At 38.1% G+C, this 17,766-nt stretch overlaps 1 protein-coding gene across 1 annotated transcript in view; it reads right to left on the minus strand.

Annotated features, from left to right (window-relative positions):
• The window catches only part of ATF7IP (activating transcription factor 7 interacting protein), a 102,742-nt gene that overhangs the window by 23,300 nt on the left and 61,676 nt on the right, over positions 1 to 17,766 (minus strand). The window contains exons 4-10 of the mRNA XM_009290044.2: positions 14,259 to 14,404; positions 12,946 to 13,083; positions 11,668 to 11,733; positions 10,879 to 10,952; positions 10,285 to 10,373; positions 8,335 to 8,973; positions 6,663 to 6,730 (exon numbers count right to left, since the gene is read on the minus strand). Of these exons, the coding sequence (XP_009288319.1) occupies positions 6,663 to 6,730; positions 8,335 to 8,973; positions 10,285 to 10,373; positions 10,879 to 10,952; positions 11,668 to 11,733; positions 12,946 to 13,083; positions 14,259 to 14,404 (1,220 nt within the window). The remainder of the gene's footprint in view (positions 1 to 6,662; positions 6,731 to 8,334; positions 8,974 to 10,284; positions 10,374 to 10,878; positions 10,953 to 11,667; positions 11,734 to 12,945; positions 13,084 to 14,258; positions 14,405 to 17,766) is intronic.

The following is a 17,766-nucleotide window of genomic DNA, read 5'->3' on the forward strand; positions in this document are numbered from 1 at the left end:
ACTTCATAAAAAAAACCTAATTAGGGTACTCCTTGAAGTAACAGCAGAGATTTCCAAACTTATCAGGAAAAAGCACAGAAAACAGAAGTTCTAGATTCACAGCACCAGTACCAAAGCTTCATTATGAAAATGAGATACAAACTAAATATATGGATTTATTATATAAGGTTCCAGTCATTCCCCACTGTTTTCAGAGTCATGTCCATCAAGGGGAATGGAATTTAATCAATGACATAGAAGCCATTATTTAAAAAATTAGTTTTTAAAAAATTAGTTCAGTTGACTTGGTTAAGGCTAAGTGCTGTTTTTTTTTCAACTGAAATGAAATATTCTTATTTTAGGAAAAGATCTAATTAGAAAATTCAAGAGTGATAGATGATAAATTTCTTTCAAAGTATATTTGTTGCATGTGAATTTTAAATGATGATTAACTATTTTGTATTAAGTTCACAGACAAACAAACTGTAATTAACCTGTTGGTTCACCAACATGCTTCACCTATAATGAAAATAAAATGGGAAGCGGGGTGGGCGGGAAGAAACTCAGTTATCCTGCTGTTTGAGGTTCTCTGCTGATACTGTCACTGAGGATTCCAATTCACGTCCATTTTGATAGAATTCATGATGTTCACACAGCATAACCTGTACTGCAAATAAAAGGATTGACTTGAAATTTTTTCTCCCAGTTTTTAAAAAAAAAAAAAAAAAAAAAAGGACCTCCTGCTCCCCATACTACTGTACACACAGCCAAAGCTGACTACAAAAGCAGCAAAACACCCATTCTGTTTGCCTACTTCAGCTTTTCTAGAAAGGAAATACATGTAGGAAGGATTCATTTAACACTTTGGGTGAGAGGGGTAACAGGAGAAAGCTTTTTCAGTTCTGGAAGGTTAAAAATATGTTCTATTAATTAGAACGAATTAAAATACTAGTGGAAAGCTTAGTGAACACTGACTCCAGCTCTTGTGAAGCAATAATACTTCCAGCACAAACCAGGAATGCTTTTTTCTCATTTTCAAAAAAATTTTCTCCCATACAAAAATAAAAAGCTAGTAATACTGCAGTCAGTAGCTTTGAAGTATCAGGTTCAAACTGAAGGTAGTAAGAGGGCATTGTATAGTTGCTGCCAATAGAATCTTGAATTTAATGAATGAGAAGCCAAAAATATCCAATTATGAGCCAACAGAATGGAAGTCAAGTTAGAAGCCAAATGATAATTAAAAAGAATGCCCAGATTGGCCAAGAGAGTCCCTTTTTCAATTTAAATAACCAACTAGATTTGTGTTAAGGAATGAAACAATCAGCAATATGACAGTGAGTTAACCAGATGCAGTTAGGATCAGAGCAGGGCATGTGGTCAGTATGACCACAGTATGCAGCAAGAGGGAACAAAAAAGAATCATCTCCCTGCAACATACTTTTCTTGTTTCTGCAGGATAATGTTCAACACCAGTATGCTGGAACAAGCAAATACTTGAGACAAAGACAAGAATAATTTTTTTTTTTGGAAAAAATAATACATACCCATCTTGGTGAAAGTTTAGAGTAAATCTTTTCGAACAAGAAATTAAATTTGCCAGTCTGGCTGAATTATGAATTGTATTAATCCCTAAAATTTGGAAATCTAGGTTACTCTAAAATATCCTAGAATAAGTTACTGCACAGTTCTCCTATATTTTGATAACTGTTTGCCTTTTGTTTTTTCAATTTTTCTTCTTTCTAGCTGTTAGAAAGGATTACTTTCTTTACCATTTCCATTTGATTTACTCTAGGCTTGACAAAATGATAATCCTAAATCCATGATTTCCCTCCTCTAGTCATTGAGGTCGTAAGTTAATGCTGCAACTAAGGAAGTGTAGGATTGTGCAGAAGTAATTTTTATATTAACAATTATATCTGATCAACTAGCTCAATCATTTTTATAACAACAGCAAATAAAAGTGACTGTAAACACAATACGTAACATGAATATAGCACTTTCAAAACCTTTTGATCTTTAGCATGATCCATCAGAAAATGGAACAGTCTGTGCTGGTCTTACACTTTGGAAAATTGATGCAGTAAGTATGAATAACCTACCCAAGGCCACAAAGGTAAACATTATCAGCCAAGATAAAAACCTCCAAAGTTCAGGCATCAAGTCTTCTGTTCAGACTATAACAAAAGTGGCAAATCTCATTCAATATTTGAAAGCCTTTTCCAGCAAGGAAGTTCTCCACAGAATTGAGAGTTTATCATGGTCAATTTGTTACTTCAGTTAGGATTTTTCTCTATTTTGTCCACTGCTGAGCAACATAAACACTTCCAGTGAAGTCCTTAGTGTGATAAACCCGTGTGCGTGTGGGCGCGTGTGTGTACACACAAATACACATGCATTTCAAAAGGACGAAGCCATTCTAATTTCATTCAGTTAATACAATGGAAAACAGTTTTAAATGCTACACTGTTTCTTCTTCCAAAGTGGACCTACCATAATTTGTGATTTGATGACCAGTTTTCCATTTTTATTTACAGGAAGATCTCTCGATTTATCAGAATCTCTGACGAAAATCATGGCATAGAATAGCAGAGACAAACCGTGAGTTAGATTCTCAAGTGTGATTCATTAGAAGTGAACTATGACTAGCCCTCCTAATTTGTATTTTTTCTTCATTAAGGAGACTTTTAAACTACAATTTCATTTCTCTGACAAAATTCACATCCACTATCCTGAGAATTTCTAACCTGTAAAAATCTCCTATGGAAATTTTAATGATAGGATCAGTTTACTATAGTGAACTAATCTAAAGAAGTTAAAACCAAAAATAACATTTGGACAGGGTTTGGTGGGGAAGAACAGATGTGCTTCTTGTGAATTATACTATACTGACAAAGACTATACTGACTATACTGCAAAGACAATGTGAAATGTAATGGAAGGGGTAGGTGAGAGGAAATACAAAAAAAACCCCTCTCACAAGATAAGCACATACAGAGACAACACTTCAACTGTAATTACTTGCCATTTAAGCAACAAACCTGTTCTTGACTCTTTTGAGAATGTTTTCCCCATTTCATGCACAACTGAAGAGATCCCAATTTTACTATCATTTGTATCAAATATTGCCTTTTGAGAACAGAATGACTGAAATCTTAGCCAGAATTATTAAATAGGAAAAGGAAAGACCTGCAATACAAATCTGCAGCTCACAGAGAAAATCAATTTAGAAGAATGTTTAATAAAAAAAAAAAAAGGCACAATCCTCTGGTAGGTCCGATAACAATTTGAACAGAGAGGGTGACAGTGGTCAAGCAATTCCAGGTGTTTTCATGCATATGTATTGTAGTGTATCTGTGTATATTTCATTCAGCTTCTACTTTCTCCGTGCTCTTCAGTAATCAAGTATTTGATTTGTAAAATGCTACATTAGTGCCAGCAGGCACAAAATGGTATAATAAATACACTCTTTACAAAATATAAAAGCCATGCACTTAGTGAAGAAAGCATAGCTCTTCAGCTAAGTGGAAATCAGTATCTCCCTTTCATTTTTTTAAAATAGCTCTGCTCAGCCACTTAAAGAGTCCCAGCTGCCACAGAAAGTCATACAAACTCCAAGCCCTGCTCTGTTTAAGTTTCTGTTCCATAGCTCACTTCAGGAGTGCGAACAGGATACTTCTTGCTGAACTAGACTGTAAGAAATTTTCTCAGTAGACCAAGTGAAAAAACAAATCTGATAATTTTTTCATTTTAGCAATTCATTTGAAATCAGTTCCATTACAGAAGCATCAAGTCATTGGTTCTTGTTTTATCACACGCTTTATAAAGACAGGTTTGTTACAACAGCCTTGAAGGGGACCAGCAGTTAGGTTCCCACTGGCCATGTTCTTGGGGAGAAACACCTTGGAAGAACTGTGGTTCAACAGGACAGGGCTTTTGGAATTCAGAGCTGGGTGTCCCTCAGGGACTAAAGTCACAGAATTAGTGCTAGGTGGCACCACAGATTTCTTAGGGAATAAAATTTTGCTTTGTTCTAGAACAACATGGTTTATAGAAGAGGTGGAGGCACCAGATAGTGATTCTTTTATCACTTCATTTGGGATCTTGCTATATAGGTAACTGGGGGCATTATTCTCCATTATATCTGACCAAGCCCTGTAGCGAACTTCCGCAGCTCCCCAGTAGTGTCTAATAGCAGACTCGGAGCGATGGCCTGTCACTGCCATTATTTCTCTAGGCCCCAGTCCTGCTTCACACAGTAGCTGGATGGTGGTAGTTCGGAGAGAATGATTGGTATATCGTTGAGAGAGCCTGGCTGCCACACTTATCCTGGGCATCATGGTACCTAAGTAGTTCACACCCATCGGTTCTCTTTTGTACCAGACAGGCTGTTCTTGCATTTGCTCTGACGTTAGCTTTAAAGGATGCAGGTAAAAGGCAGGGGGCTCCGGAGGCAACTTAGACAAATAAAGCTCCAAGGAAAAAACAGGACAGTTTGGGTCCCCTGGCATATCATACATTTTACCCATTTTATGAGGATCTTCTCCATTTTTTCCTTTGCCAGGATACCTAAACATAGCGTATCGACGCCCATTCTTGTCCTTCTCAACAACAAAAGCATCTGGAGCCAGATCTCTTAAAATTTCCCTCCCTCGTTTGGCAAAATGCAACTGCAAATCAAACCACACCTTGTTGACGAGTGCCAGTGGACTGTGCAATCCCAGCACACCAGATTGTTTAATCTTACGCAAGTCCTCAGCGGCTATAGGAGGATGGTGGTGAGTCTCATCCTTTCCCTGCATGCGCAGCATCTTCAGCACGCTCACAAATACCATGTTTGCACCAGCAAACTCTTTGTCCTTCATTAAGCAAATCTGACGATTATAAGGTGGCATTTTGAGATGCCGGTTTAAGCCAGCACGCATTGACTTGTAGCTTGCCACACTGTAGGTATTTCCATCATGATTCCTTATTGTGTAATAAAACTCTCTTAAGATATCATTGAGTTCACTTACTGGGACCAATTCAAAGCTAGGATCCTTGCCATTTTTGGCCAGCCATTGTTTTAATAGGTTAGCTGCCCAGCCAGTCTGCTTGTGGGTGTTTTTGATGCTCTTAGCATCCTCTTCCTCTTCCTCCAAGCCAAAGAGGACATCCTCAGGGAAGTTAAAATTCGTCTGTGCTGCTTCTACCGCTTCTTTATTTTCTGATGAAGTCTCTTCCTGTTTCAACTGCTTTTCGAAACAATTGATCAAAGTTGTACCATCAAATATGCCACAGGTATACGGCACACAGCGAACTACTTTTTGTTCTGAGAGCTGTGAAGTGCGGAGTAATACATAATATTTTGGATTTTACATAACAAAAAGCAGGTGGCATTAACTAGATTTTTCAAATGATATGGCATGTCAATTCCATACCTCACTAGCCAATTAAAATCCATCAGGTCCTTCTTTATTAACCATGGCATTACACATGCTTTAACTGATTTGACTGAAAGCAAACCTAGAAACATACACTATAACAGAAGACTGAAAACCGGAAAGCATCATGTGTATTTTATTTCCCTCCTTGCTCACCTTCCATTGATAAATACCACTATCACACACAATCTGTTTTTCCAAAATCTTTTCCGGGTTTCAGGCTCTACCGAAGAAGAAAAATTCCAAAATACGCATCTTACATTGAAAATTAAATCTTAAAACCGTACATCTGTCATCCATTCTGGTACTGAATTTTCTACATATTAAGTACTGACAAATGTTTTAATAGCTATAATCCACAGGTATCTTTGAAAAAGGAAGTTCCAAACAACCATTCTTTATGAAATGCCTTAATAAAAAGGTAGAGTGAGGCACAATTTATACTCTGTAATATTGGTTATCTTTGCCAGACTATTTCTGCGACAGGTGAAAACCAGAATCTTGTCCAGTATATTTTCTTCTTGCTTTGAAATACAATTCAGATTTAACTGTACCTTGAAACATTATTAAATATGGAAATTTTGGCTAGAAGAAATTATTTATTCCCCTTAATAAAATGAATTCCAGTTAACAGCAATATAAGTATGAGGTGCTTTGTGAAGTATCTGTATGCAGAAATAAAATTAATTACGAATAATTTTAAATAGCTTAATGTCAACCTTTAAATTTCAAAGCAAGTTCAACAAATCTTAGACGAGGAATCCAGAAGTACTGCAAGTTCTCCTTTATCATGAAGTAGTTATTCCTGAAGAAAGTTTCTTTTCCTTTTTTTTTTTCCTATGACGTATGGCAATGAAATATTAGAACCCCAATTCTTATTAACTTCTGGATTAGTGTGGAAATGAGGGAGCTGCAATAATTTACAAAATATTTGTAGCTTTAAGTTCAAGCCCTTCAAACAAAAACTGGGCAGGGTTTTCTTTTGCACATTAGCTCTGTTGACATGTTTTTAGTGTGCTCCTGAATTACTAACTCATCTACTTAGACAAACCCCATCAGAAAACTTCTGAAAAGATTATCAGAAGCTCATGCTCCAAGTAATACTCTGGATCAGAAGAAGAAAAATACAAATGGACAGAAACTAGAAAGGATGGCACAAAAAAGAAACTAAAATTGTTTCATTATGAGCAATAAAGGTAAAGAACTTTTCTCCTGTGGATTGTAACTTTAGAATTTTATATAGAAACATAATCAACAACCTACCTGTGTTGTTCCCTCAGCAGTTCGCTTGTTTGCCGAAGTATCTGTTGGTGGCCTGCTTGTCTGGTTTTCTGAGGGGTCAAGAAATTGTTCATTTGCAGTATCTAATCAGTACTAAATACTGCTATCCACTATACAAATTTGGAGGCAATACTCAAAATTGTTTGATACTAAACATTCAGTATGCGGCACATTTAGTATTTTTCAGCCCTAATTTTCAATTGTAAGTATTCAAGCTTGATTACTACCATTTTTCAGAGGGAACAGAGGATACAGAAAAGCAAAATGGCACTTTCCGGCCTAGAAGCAGTACATGTTTCCTTCCCTGAAAGTCTGACAGTGTACTCAAAATATTTTATGAACAATTCCCTTGCCTATCTGAGGACAAAGCATAACTCCAACCTCTCCTCCCTCTGCCTGTAAACTGACAAGGTATTAAACAACTATTCAGCATTTTTGTACAAAAAAACCTGACTGAACAATGGATGGTTAAACAGACTGCAAGATACATAACTGAGACTATTTGTGCAGGGAGACCGAGCATCTTTATTAGCTCAGCCAAACAAACTACACTAGCAACTTAAGCAGAAGTTGCTTGAATATTTGGTGTAAACATTTAAATCCAAATTCTCCTTCTCCTTCCTTTCCATTTTAACCAGAGCTTATCAGCAACAGTGCTGGCCCAAAGCAGTGTTTCAATTCTAGTGAGAAAACTACTAGAAAACTTCACCAAGGCTATGGGAACTGCAGAAAATGAGACACATTTTTGGACACATAGGCCTTTCCTTTGGTCACTGTGCCTGATCTATCACAGCCCTTTCTATGTTGTATTAAATCATTATATTAGCTTTAGAGCTAAAAATCAATACAAAGCATATAACTGTCCAACTCTGTGGAAGACTTATTTTAACATAGGTAACTTAAGGATGGGAAAATGAAATAGAACTAGTTCTGATGTCAAGCTCTGCTTGAGTTCATTTTAACATTATATTGTGCCAATGAGAAACTTGCTATAATTCCAACTCACTTAGAAATCTTGAGGACCTCTTGAAAAAAATTTTCAAGGTATGTAAAATGAGAAGTGCAGAGAATCATCATGGCATGGCCAAAGATGGAGAGAAAGTAGTTTAAAATAGTTAATCTAGATACCGTATTTGAACATTCATTGTATTTAGAGACTTTATTTTAAATACAATAAATGTACTTCTTTGGAACAAGGTTAGTATTCAGTTGCATTTTTTCCCCCCATTTTGTTTACTTTTAAATGTTGTGAAAATTAAGTTAATGATTATACTTTCCTTTCAGTATGCCTTTGCTTAGAAAGGCAGCCAGATTATTTTGAGAGGCTGTATTAAAAATAAATACCAAGTTGTTAATGGTAGAATAGGAGTTTCTGATTTCATGCTAGGAATGATATAAATCAAGTTCTAAATAAAACAAAGATTACAGAGCCACACTGCTGACTCCCTTCTAAGGAGAGACGATTTTCAACAATGGCTGAAACACATCTATTACAGAGATGATTTTGATCTTGACAATTCCAACAGAAAGGCAACCCAGAAAAAACATCTCAGTAAAATACACTAACAAACAAAATTTCCACGGGAGTGGAGTTTTGTGTTTCCCTTTGACAACTGTTTTCCTTTCCCAGTGTCAACATTCAGGCGTAACTTACCAACTCTGGGCGCTGTAACGGTGGGTGGTTCAATAGGAGCTGTACTACTAAATGCAGAGAGGGGAATCTTCATCTGTAGGGGGGCTCGACTGCTGGTAGCATTATAAAGTCCCGAAGTACCCACTGTGGGCAAAGAAGTCCTTGTAGCCTGGGCAACAGGATGTGCAGTAGAAACAGCCTGTACTGCCAACGTTGTGCCTACTGACCCAGCACTGGCTGGAGAGTTCCTTTGAATACCAGGACTGGGCACAGATGGGCTGTTGTTTGGTTTAGTTGGGTTAGTTGATGCCAAAGACACTGTAGTTTTGGTAAGGCTACCAACTGTAGATGAGCTTTGTACAGATATGAATTCAACGTTGCCTGACTGTTGGTTAGTGACCAAAGTCCCTGTGTGGCCTTGCAGGAGCTGAGGCTGGGATGACACTGCAACAGGTACATGCAAGATTACGGGCAAAGACTGCAATGACACAGACACTGACTGAGTGCTGCCACTGGGCACTTGGTTAGTGCCTACAACCGTAGCTGTGTTAGCTGTGGGAAGAACTGTTGTTGTCAAAGAGCTGGTGGAGGTCACTGGGGTCTGAGGCTTAGGATGTCCACTGACAACTGTCGAAGCAGCAGCAAGACTGGAAGCTGGCACTACAACAACAACAAATTTAAAAATTTAAGTATTTGAACCAAGTGGGAAGTTTCACTCCAACACAACAAATGGAAACGATTTATGATGAGGGTGGTGAGACACTGGAACAGGTTGTCCAGGGAAGTTATGAATGCCCTATCATTTTAAGTGTTCAAGGTCAGGCTGGACGGGGCTTTGAGCAACCTGATCTAGTGAAAGATGTCCTGGCCCACAGCAGGGGGGGTTGGACTAGATGATCTTTAAAGGTCCCTTCTAACCCAAACCATTCTATGATTCTATGAAAAATGTGGTATATGATTAACTTTTTGCAAAGAAAGGCTATAGGTACTCTTTTTCTGTTGTACACTCTGATATTCAATGGCCTAAAGATACAGTCAATACTGTATTGCTGTTTGAAAGAACTATATAAAAATGGCAAAAAATTAAGATATACAAAGAACTATGACACAAAAAGGCTTGAAGAAAGCTCCAAGATTTAACTGTTGAAAACACATGAAATGTAGCATTTTAAACACTCGTTGCAGAAATGGTAGAACAACTGGTCCTTCAGAAAACACAAGAAAAGAAAAACTAAGTCAGTTATGACTAACTTGCTTTGTACAGGTAGGACCTTGTATCTGGAAGGTTCTACTGAAACCAAGGATTAATGTGTCAGAGAAGTTACTCGCTTTTATGCAACAAAATTTTAGGATTAAAGCTAAAGATCAGGAGCATAATACACTACAGAAAGCCAGTATATGCCTACTATGAGATGATTCTGTGGAAAAGATTCAGCATTCAGTATTAGGTAAACTATTTTTAAAACCAAGGATGATGTGACTACAATGAATGTAGTTAATGGGGGTTTTGATTCTACATTCCCTATAAAATTCTAACCTAGGAACTCCATTTTTCAACTTGACTCCCTTAAGAAATGAGGCTTATGACTTCCTTCAGTTCCCTGCTCAACTTCTGTAGTCATTAGTTAGAGGGGAAAATATCAGCATGATATGGCCTGTGAGCCATGTGTTTCACTTCTTGGCAGCTGAGACACTGCAAGTTTTGCTGCCATATCCTGCAAGCAGTCCGCTGAAGCATCTAATTTACCCACATGTTCTTGTTGGCCAAATCAACACATTTTTTCCCTTACCTGGTAAGCACACTACACAAATATAAACTGGGAATGTGGTAGGGAGCTAAAAATAATGATTTTTGATGTCAGAAAAAAAAGTCATAAACCCCAGTTTTGCTCTGTTCAGTTAGTTACTCATTTAATGGAAAGCAATAAAACTTTTAAGAAGTGTGTTTATAGCCCATAGGCAGTTTCTTACCTGCATTGACAGGGGCTTGAAAAGTTGCTGGTGTGCTCTCTCCTACATTCCTCTTTGACTCCAGCATCTGCCTCACTGTGCCAGCATTTCTATGGAACAAAGTTTCAGTTAGCATTTCTCAATAAGCCACACCAGGTAAAATTATGAACAGTACAATTATGAAAAACCCCCTTATTTTACAGCTATTCTTTTCATTGAGGTTTTCTAAACCCATTTATCTTCTGCCCCCCATGCAAATTAACTTTGGATATTCCCCTACTAAAAAAAAAAAAAAATGCAGAATTATTTGTAAATTTTCAAGTGCTTGCACCAAGTTTGCCTTTCACCATGAGAATTTTCCTTTCCTTGAAATTAAACTTCCATTTTTATGCATTATTTTTTAACCGCTGAAATGACACTCATCTCAGTTTACCTAAGAATGGATTCAATACTGTCCATTTATGATTTCTGTGAAAGAAAATTGAATTTTACAATTGAAGAGCAATGAAGGAAAAGGAAGAGCACTTTAATTAAAAAAAGAAAATACATTACATTAGGTATCTCAAGTGTCCTATTGTAAATTTTAACATGGTCACAGTGATGAGGTTTGCTTACCGGTATGTCGCATTGTTTGTGTTTGCAGTGTCACTTGCTGCTTTCCCTGGTGACAGAGGTGCATTTGGTGAATTCTACCAAAAAAAAAAAAAAAAAAAAAAAAAAAAAAAAAAAAAAAAAGAAAAGCCATAACAAAACAACCATAAGTGTCGGCTTGCACTTATGTTTTCATTATATTTCATATTCATTCATTTCTGTGTGAGATATAAATTTTCTGAAGCCAACACTGCAGGACAACTTTACATGTTTTACAACACCCCAAAACCTCCTTGGTCCTACCTGCCTCCCTCTCCTACATCCTCCCTTTTTATAAGTCTCTTGCCTTCAGGTTTTTATAGCATAATAAAAAAAATTTTTTCTTGAACATTAATGGACTTTTAGGTTCCATTTCTTCACAGTAACTAAACCAAGATATACATTCTAGACACAGAGAAATACTATTGTTTGTATCCATTCCTCTCCTGTCTCTGTTCCACCCCCAAAATCAAGGTACTGGGATTCACTTTTATTTACTCTGTACTCTTCATATCGAAGTAAATTAGATTTACTTACATGCAATTTAAGGTGCTTTCATATTAAAAATGCCTAAAGGACCTTCTATACAAATCAGAATTACATAACAGATGTTAAAAGACTCTTTCATATCACTGCCTTTAACCAAACAAGACAAACCTACTTTGTGAAAACCACTGACCCAGGTCACATCTTTCTGCATATAAAATTTCTTTATTTTTCAACACAAGGTTTAGGCTAACTCAGAAAAACTAATATAACAAATCTAGTTCTTACTTCCTGTCTTTTCTTCAAGTCCTCCCTGGCTGCTCCAAACCGCTTTGTCAATCTAGCAATTTTAGCCTAAATGGGAAGAAGAAGAAAACAAACAAAACGATAAATATCCTCCCCAAGAACCATCAAGGAAATTATACAAACTAAAAGACATATAATTAAGACATCAAGTCAAAGGCTATTTTTATATTAGGGGAAATTATTCTTCCTTGAAATACAGTACAACTGTATTACTTCAGAGCAGCAGAAAGACACACACGTGTATCACAATCAAGATCTCTTAGAGACAACTTGAATTATTTTCCTTCCTATTCACAATTGCACAACAGAATCCATCTTGCAGAGGTTCACGAAATATTCTGCATGAATGAAAGCAACTGAAAGCATTTGACTGTTTTAATGCCTTATGTACCAACCATACTGAAAAATGCACCCCTTTTTGCCTTTCGTATTATCTACTCTTCCCCCATTTATCTTATTTCTCCCTCTTACTGATACACTTCAGTATACTGAAAACATCTTAGATAGCACTTAACAAAAAGTCAACATAAAATGCCTGGGGCAGTGAGGGGGAAGAGTTATGTAGTACAAACTGGTCTGGCAAACTCCATACTTTTTATGTTAAAAGTAAAATGGCCTTATTGTTTGAATTTGTTATGACATAAGCTTTTAATTGTCTTGTCACTTCAAAATTCTTTGATTTTTGTCATGTTCCTCATCTCATCACTATGCACATCATTTCTGTAAAGAATGCAAGAAAGCATACTGCATTCAACGCTAGCTATTTGTTTCCTTGCTAGAACATAATTATTTAGTTTCTGGGGAATAACATGGATTAAGTATCATGTGATGTTTCTTTGTTTGAACACTCTACAAAGTCCGGTGCTATTGTCCTCTCCTTTCTGCACTTTTCCGTTTTTAAGCAAATTTCTGGCTTCATAGAGGCATTAGATATTTTCATACTTAACATTTATTTGAAGAATGTCTACATGGAACAGAAGAGTGGAAAAGCAGTTTACTAACAGCTAATGAATCAGTTTGCCAGAAGGAAGATTTGCTTTGCGGTTTTTTGATGATTAATTGGTTGCTTTCTTCTTTCTGAGTAGGGAAAAAGAATTCTACAACTCAAAAGCAACATTAGTATTTGCTGCTTCCCCCCGCTTCCCTCTGTGAAGCCAAAATGGCTTCCCTCTGGACAACTACAGGAGACTTACTACCAAATGTTGAGGAACTTACTTTTAAATTTGACTCTAGTATGCAGTTCAACACACAAACACTCACCTGTAGTTCAGTAAGCACAGTTTTATGCCTCTTGTTACATTCTACTTTCTCTATTCGGGTTTTCAAGTCCGCCAGAGTCTTGTCAAATACAGCACACTGTAAAGCAGTAAGTTTTTCTTCTAACAGTCTCTGGATAACCTGCAAAATTATTATAAAAAAGAAAAATAACAATGCAATCCCAGAATTTGGGAGACCATCTATAAAAATATTCTCAACTCTTAACAGGTATCCTGCTACAAACAGAACAGTGACAACGGTTCTGCCCTGTCAATCAAATAAATCTATAGTCACCAAAAAGCACGCGGTAGCACAGCTAAGAAAAGTTTTTACATTTATTTTGGCAAATACAAATGGTCCCTCTTTGCCATTAATTCAAGAAATTAATTCCATTGCGGTACGATAAGTGTATAAAACCTTATTACATATAAAAAGAACCTTAACAACAGAAGATATTTTCAGAAAGTGCTGTGTTCACACAAATTAATTTTTCCTCTTACTTTTCTGTTCTTGAGAGGGACACTGGCATTCAAAGAACAGAAACTTTATTCAACAAAACTTTATTTCCGAGATACATTTTCCCCTAGCAGAAATGCCCTGTGTTGCTTTTCTTGCAGAAGCTAAAAATGGAAAAAGAAGAGACCGATTTCCACAAAGTTTATTTGTTACACTTATCATTTAAATTTTTTCTCCCTCCTACACCTATTGCAGACAAAAATTTCCCGGGGGGGGGGGGGGGGGGGGGAAAACATGATGGCTCAGTTTTCTACATCCTACATTAACGAAGTTACAACACGCTCTAGCTAACTAACGGAAAAGAAGGGCAATTTTTTTTCTTTAAGATCACAGGTTTCTTTACATGCCAATGGTGCAATTAGGCAATTAACAGCTCTATAAAAATCTGCAAAACACTATGTTGACTGCACTCTTATTTGGAGACAGACTTTCTTTAAAGCTAGGTACACAATAAAGCGCACCACATATAAACCTTTACCACGCTGAAATACCTCCTTTGCTAAGATTCTCCATCTATAGTCTCATGAGACTTAAGAGTTTAAGTGTTTTACACATTTCAATATAACTCTTGCAGCGTAGTCTTCAAATGATACTTGGTCTCCTCTTAAAAGTAGGGCTATATAGGACTCTATATGAATTAAGCCACCTTTGTTATTTGAGTTACGTTCAATTGTCAACCACAAAAAAGATAAAGTGCTGGGGGGGGGCAGCGACCACATGGCAAAGAATAACTAATTCAAAGACAATAAGACGAGCAACAGGTGTGCGCTTGCCATCTTCATTCTGCACCTCCATTCTACCTTTTGCAATTTTTGGTCAACATCCCTTCTGGCTGTAATTTTTACTTGGAGTTCTGCTTCATAATCTTCTCCCATGTACCGACGACGTTTAGAATGAACACTGTCCATGTCCTCAGATTTGGAACGCTTTCTCCTTGACACTTCACCTGGAACAATTAGATACAGCTGCTTGAGGAACCTTTGACAAAACAGGTATCTGCAGAATGCCGTGATTATTATGAAGTTTCATTTGTCCACAGTTTAACCTTTTTCATCCTAAACCAGTAAGAACGCCTTTGGAAAAATAAGATGTTTGATGACATCAAAGCAGAACAACAGTCCCTTTGGTCTCCGTACATTGCTGCCCTGTTAGTGAGTTCTGCTTTGTGATTCACCAAACTACTGCCCCAAATGCGGAATGGCTCTAGTACCCCCATTCCCTTCTCCAGAACTTGCCTCCAGTTCTTCCTGCTTCTATCAGCACCATCCTATAATGAAACATAGCTTCTGAGAAGCAAAAAACAACCCTCTTCTGAAAAAGGAATCCTCTTCTCAGGATTCCAGCCAAATAAAACTAAATCTCATTTTGCCTGTGTCAGCAATGAACTTCTTTTTCTACCTGCCATGAAGGTTTAACCGGTACCTCCAATCCCTGAGCAAAAAAACCATTCAAACCTTTTTCTTACTTCTTGGGTAAGAAGGAAAGTAAAAATCTAACAAAAGAACAGACTCAAAACAGAACTATATTATAAAAGTCATTTTCATCACAGCGATGAAGCATAAAAGAACCAAAAAGAGACCTCATTCACTCCTCCAGCTCCAGGCACTGTATCCTCTAGAGATCCACATATAAAACAACAAGCCTAGGTCAATTATCAGGAAGGGAAGCTACAGAGCATACTGTGGGTACCTGATCACCGTCAAAACACCAAAGACCATAGCACCCAACCCCTCCACCCCAAACCTGAGGATGATATAGGAAGACAGAATTAGTAGTACATCAATGAAGATTCACTAGAGACTGAAACAGCATAACAAATAGTTACTTTCCTCTGCTGTTTTTTCTTTACTTGTATTACATGCACTTTGAGAGTCATATTTCTAACTTCACAAATTTCTTATAGTCTGATTTTTTGATGGTTAGATTTCTGTTGGTTTCAGTCTGACCTGATTTTCTGATGGTTTCTGATATTTTTTTTTTTTGAGAGTTGCACTAAAAATGCACTACTGTACTAAATGATATTTTTTTTTTGAGAGTTGCACTAAAAATGCACTACTGTACTAAAAATTATTAAAAGGTACTATTTTAAAATCTGCATGACAACCTAGGTCATTTTTAAAGTTTGTGAAAGCATAGGTCCTCAAATTTTAGGTAAGTTTTATAGGGCCACAGGGCTCTTCATAAACATTTGCAGAATGCTGAATATTTGCAAGCAATATAAGTGTCCAAGGTATGAGTTTTTCATTTTTTTTTTCCAGAATGACAGCAAACAATGGAAAATGAAGAAAGAAAAAAAAAAAAGAGCAGCTACATCTCCAGCTTTCTTCCATCCATCAGAAAAACTCATAGTAAAAAATCCTGAATAGTTAGAACACTATTTCCACACTAGTGAAGACAAGTTTATTAGGATCTTCCATACAACTCTTTCCTACTCCTACTCTTTAGAAAAAGCCTAACCACTGAATAGTACAAGTAGTTTGAAACATGCAAGAGCTAGTTACATATTAAAAGAACATGTTTAATGTTCAGGTAATTTGTTCTAGAGCAGATGCTACATCTGATTTTACTGCAGTTAGATTCTCTTTGAAGAGCTTCAGGGTGCCTGCTACTAGCAGAAAGGATATCTAAAGGAGGCTGTGACTTCTGGGAAACTCTAGCAGCTTCTAATGAGCTGTGTCAGCTGTTCTTGATCAAAGGGTGCTTTGTGCTTATGTTCCAGCTGATTCCTTATGGAGGCTCAAACACCCTTTCAGCAGGTACTAGGGAGAGGCCTGTATTACTGCTGAGCCTAGAGCACAGGTCCCAGAGAGCAGCTAACAAACATAGGACTTTGCACAGCAGGGTGCACAGAAGGGGGATGGTCCCTGCACTCAGTAATGGTGGTGATGTGCCACATGGTGTGGTCTCCAGCAGCCACTGGAACTCTCCTGGTAATGTCAGAGCCTCCACTCAGACTGAGCTATTTTGGGGGAAGATATGGCTTTGCAACTCTTTGGCTGCAGGGATTATCTAGGGCCTCCCATTCTTGCTGAGGCTATGGCAGAAGGAGATGAGCTTCTTGGCTACAGAAGGTACAAACTAGTGGGAAAGCTGTGTTGCCGAGTTAAAGGAGCTATGGGAGAAAGTCAGGGGATGGCACAGCATCAGAAATTATGAGAAACACATTGACTGGATATACTCCAAGATCCTGCAACCTCAAGAACTGCAACCCCCAGCTTTACGAAATGAGGTACAGTCAGAGCCTGAGCTTATCCAGATGGGAAATGGAGACTCCCATGATGACAAAGGCTGGAAGCATCAGGACAGCAGCTCCCGCTCTGCCTGCAGATGTACAGGACAATGACAGATTTGGTTCAGTGCCCTCATAGCAGATATGGGGCTGGGAGCTGTGCCCAGTGAAATGTCTGAACTGGTTAAGTCTGAGCCATGCAGTAGCACCACATATTAGCAGCAAGTGACTCCCTGCCTGCAGGGGGTGGAGGCCCCCATCTGCTAGGGACAGGTGACCTATGAGAAAGATAAAGGCACTATGTGGGTGGGAACGGGGTTAGGAAAGCCAAAGCTCACCTTAAACTGAATCTGGTGAGGGACATGAAGGGCAACAAGAAGGGCTTCTACCAGTATACCAGCAGCAAAAGGAAAACTAGGGAAAATACATCCTCCCAGCTGAATGAGGCAGGGGAGCAAGCGACAAAGGACACAGAAAAAGCCCAGGCACTCAATGCCCTCTTTGCCTCATACTTTAATGAGAAGACTTGCCTTCAGCAATGCCAGCTCCCTGAGACCAGTGGGACAGCCTGGAGCAAAGGCAGACTTGCTCTCAGTGGAGGAGCATTGAGTTAATATTTAAACAAACTGGACATACACAAGTCCATGCAAGCCAGAGGGATGCACTCACGAGTGCCGAGGGAGCTGGCTGAGGTGACTGCAAGACCACTCTCAACCTCTGAAAGGTTGTGGCAATAGCAGAAGGTTCCTGAGGACTGGAGTGACATTTGCTTTCTTCTAATCTTCAAGAAGGGCAAGAAGGACCTAGGGAATTACAGGATGGTCAGCCTCACCTCAATCCCTGGGAACACGATGGAGCAAGTAATTCTAGAAATCATCTCTAAACATATTAAGAAGGTGGTGATGGGGAATAGTCAGAATGGATTTATCAAGGGAAAATCTGGAGCTCTGTAAGGCCTCTGACACGGTCCCCCACAACATCCTTCTCTCTAAACTGGAGAGGTATGGATTTGATGGGTGGACTGTCTGGTGGGTGAGGAATTGGTTAGATGGTCACATCCAGAGGGTAGTGGTCAATGG

The sequence above is a fragment of the Aptenodytes forsteri genome, unplaced genomic scaffold, assembly GCF_000699145.1.
Source record: "Aptenodytes forsteri isolate BGI_AS27 unplaced genomic scaffold, ASM69914v1 Scaffold284, whole genome shotgun sequence".
Classification (NCBI taxonomy): Eukaryota; Metazoa; Chordata; class Aves; order Sphenisciformes; family Spheniscidae; genus Aptenodytes; species Aptenodytes forsteri.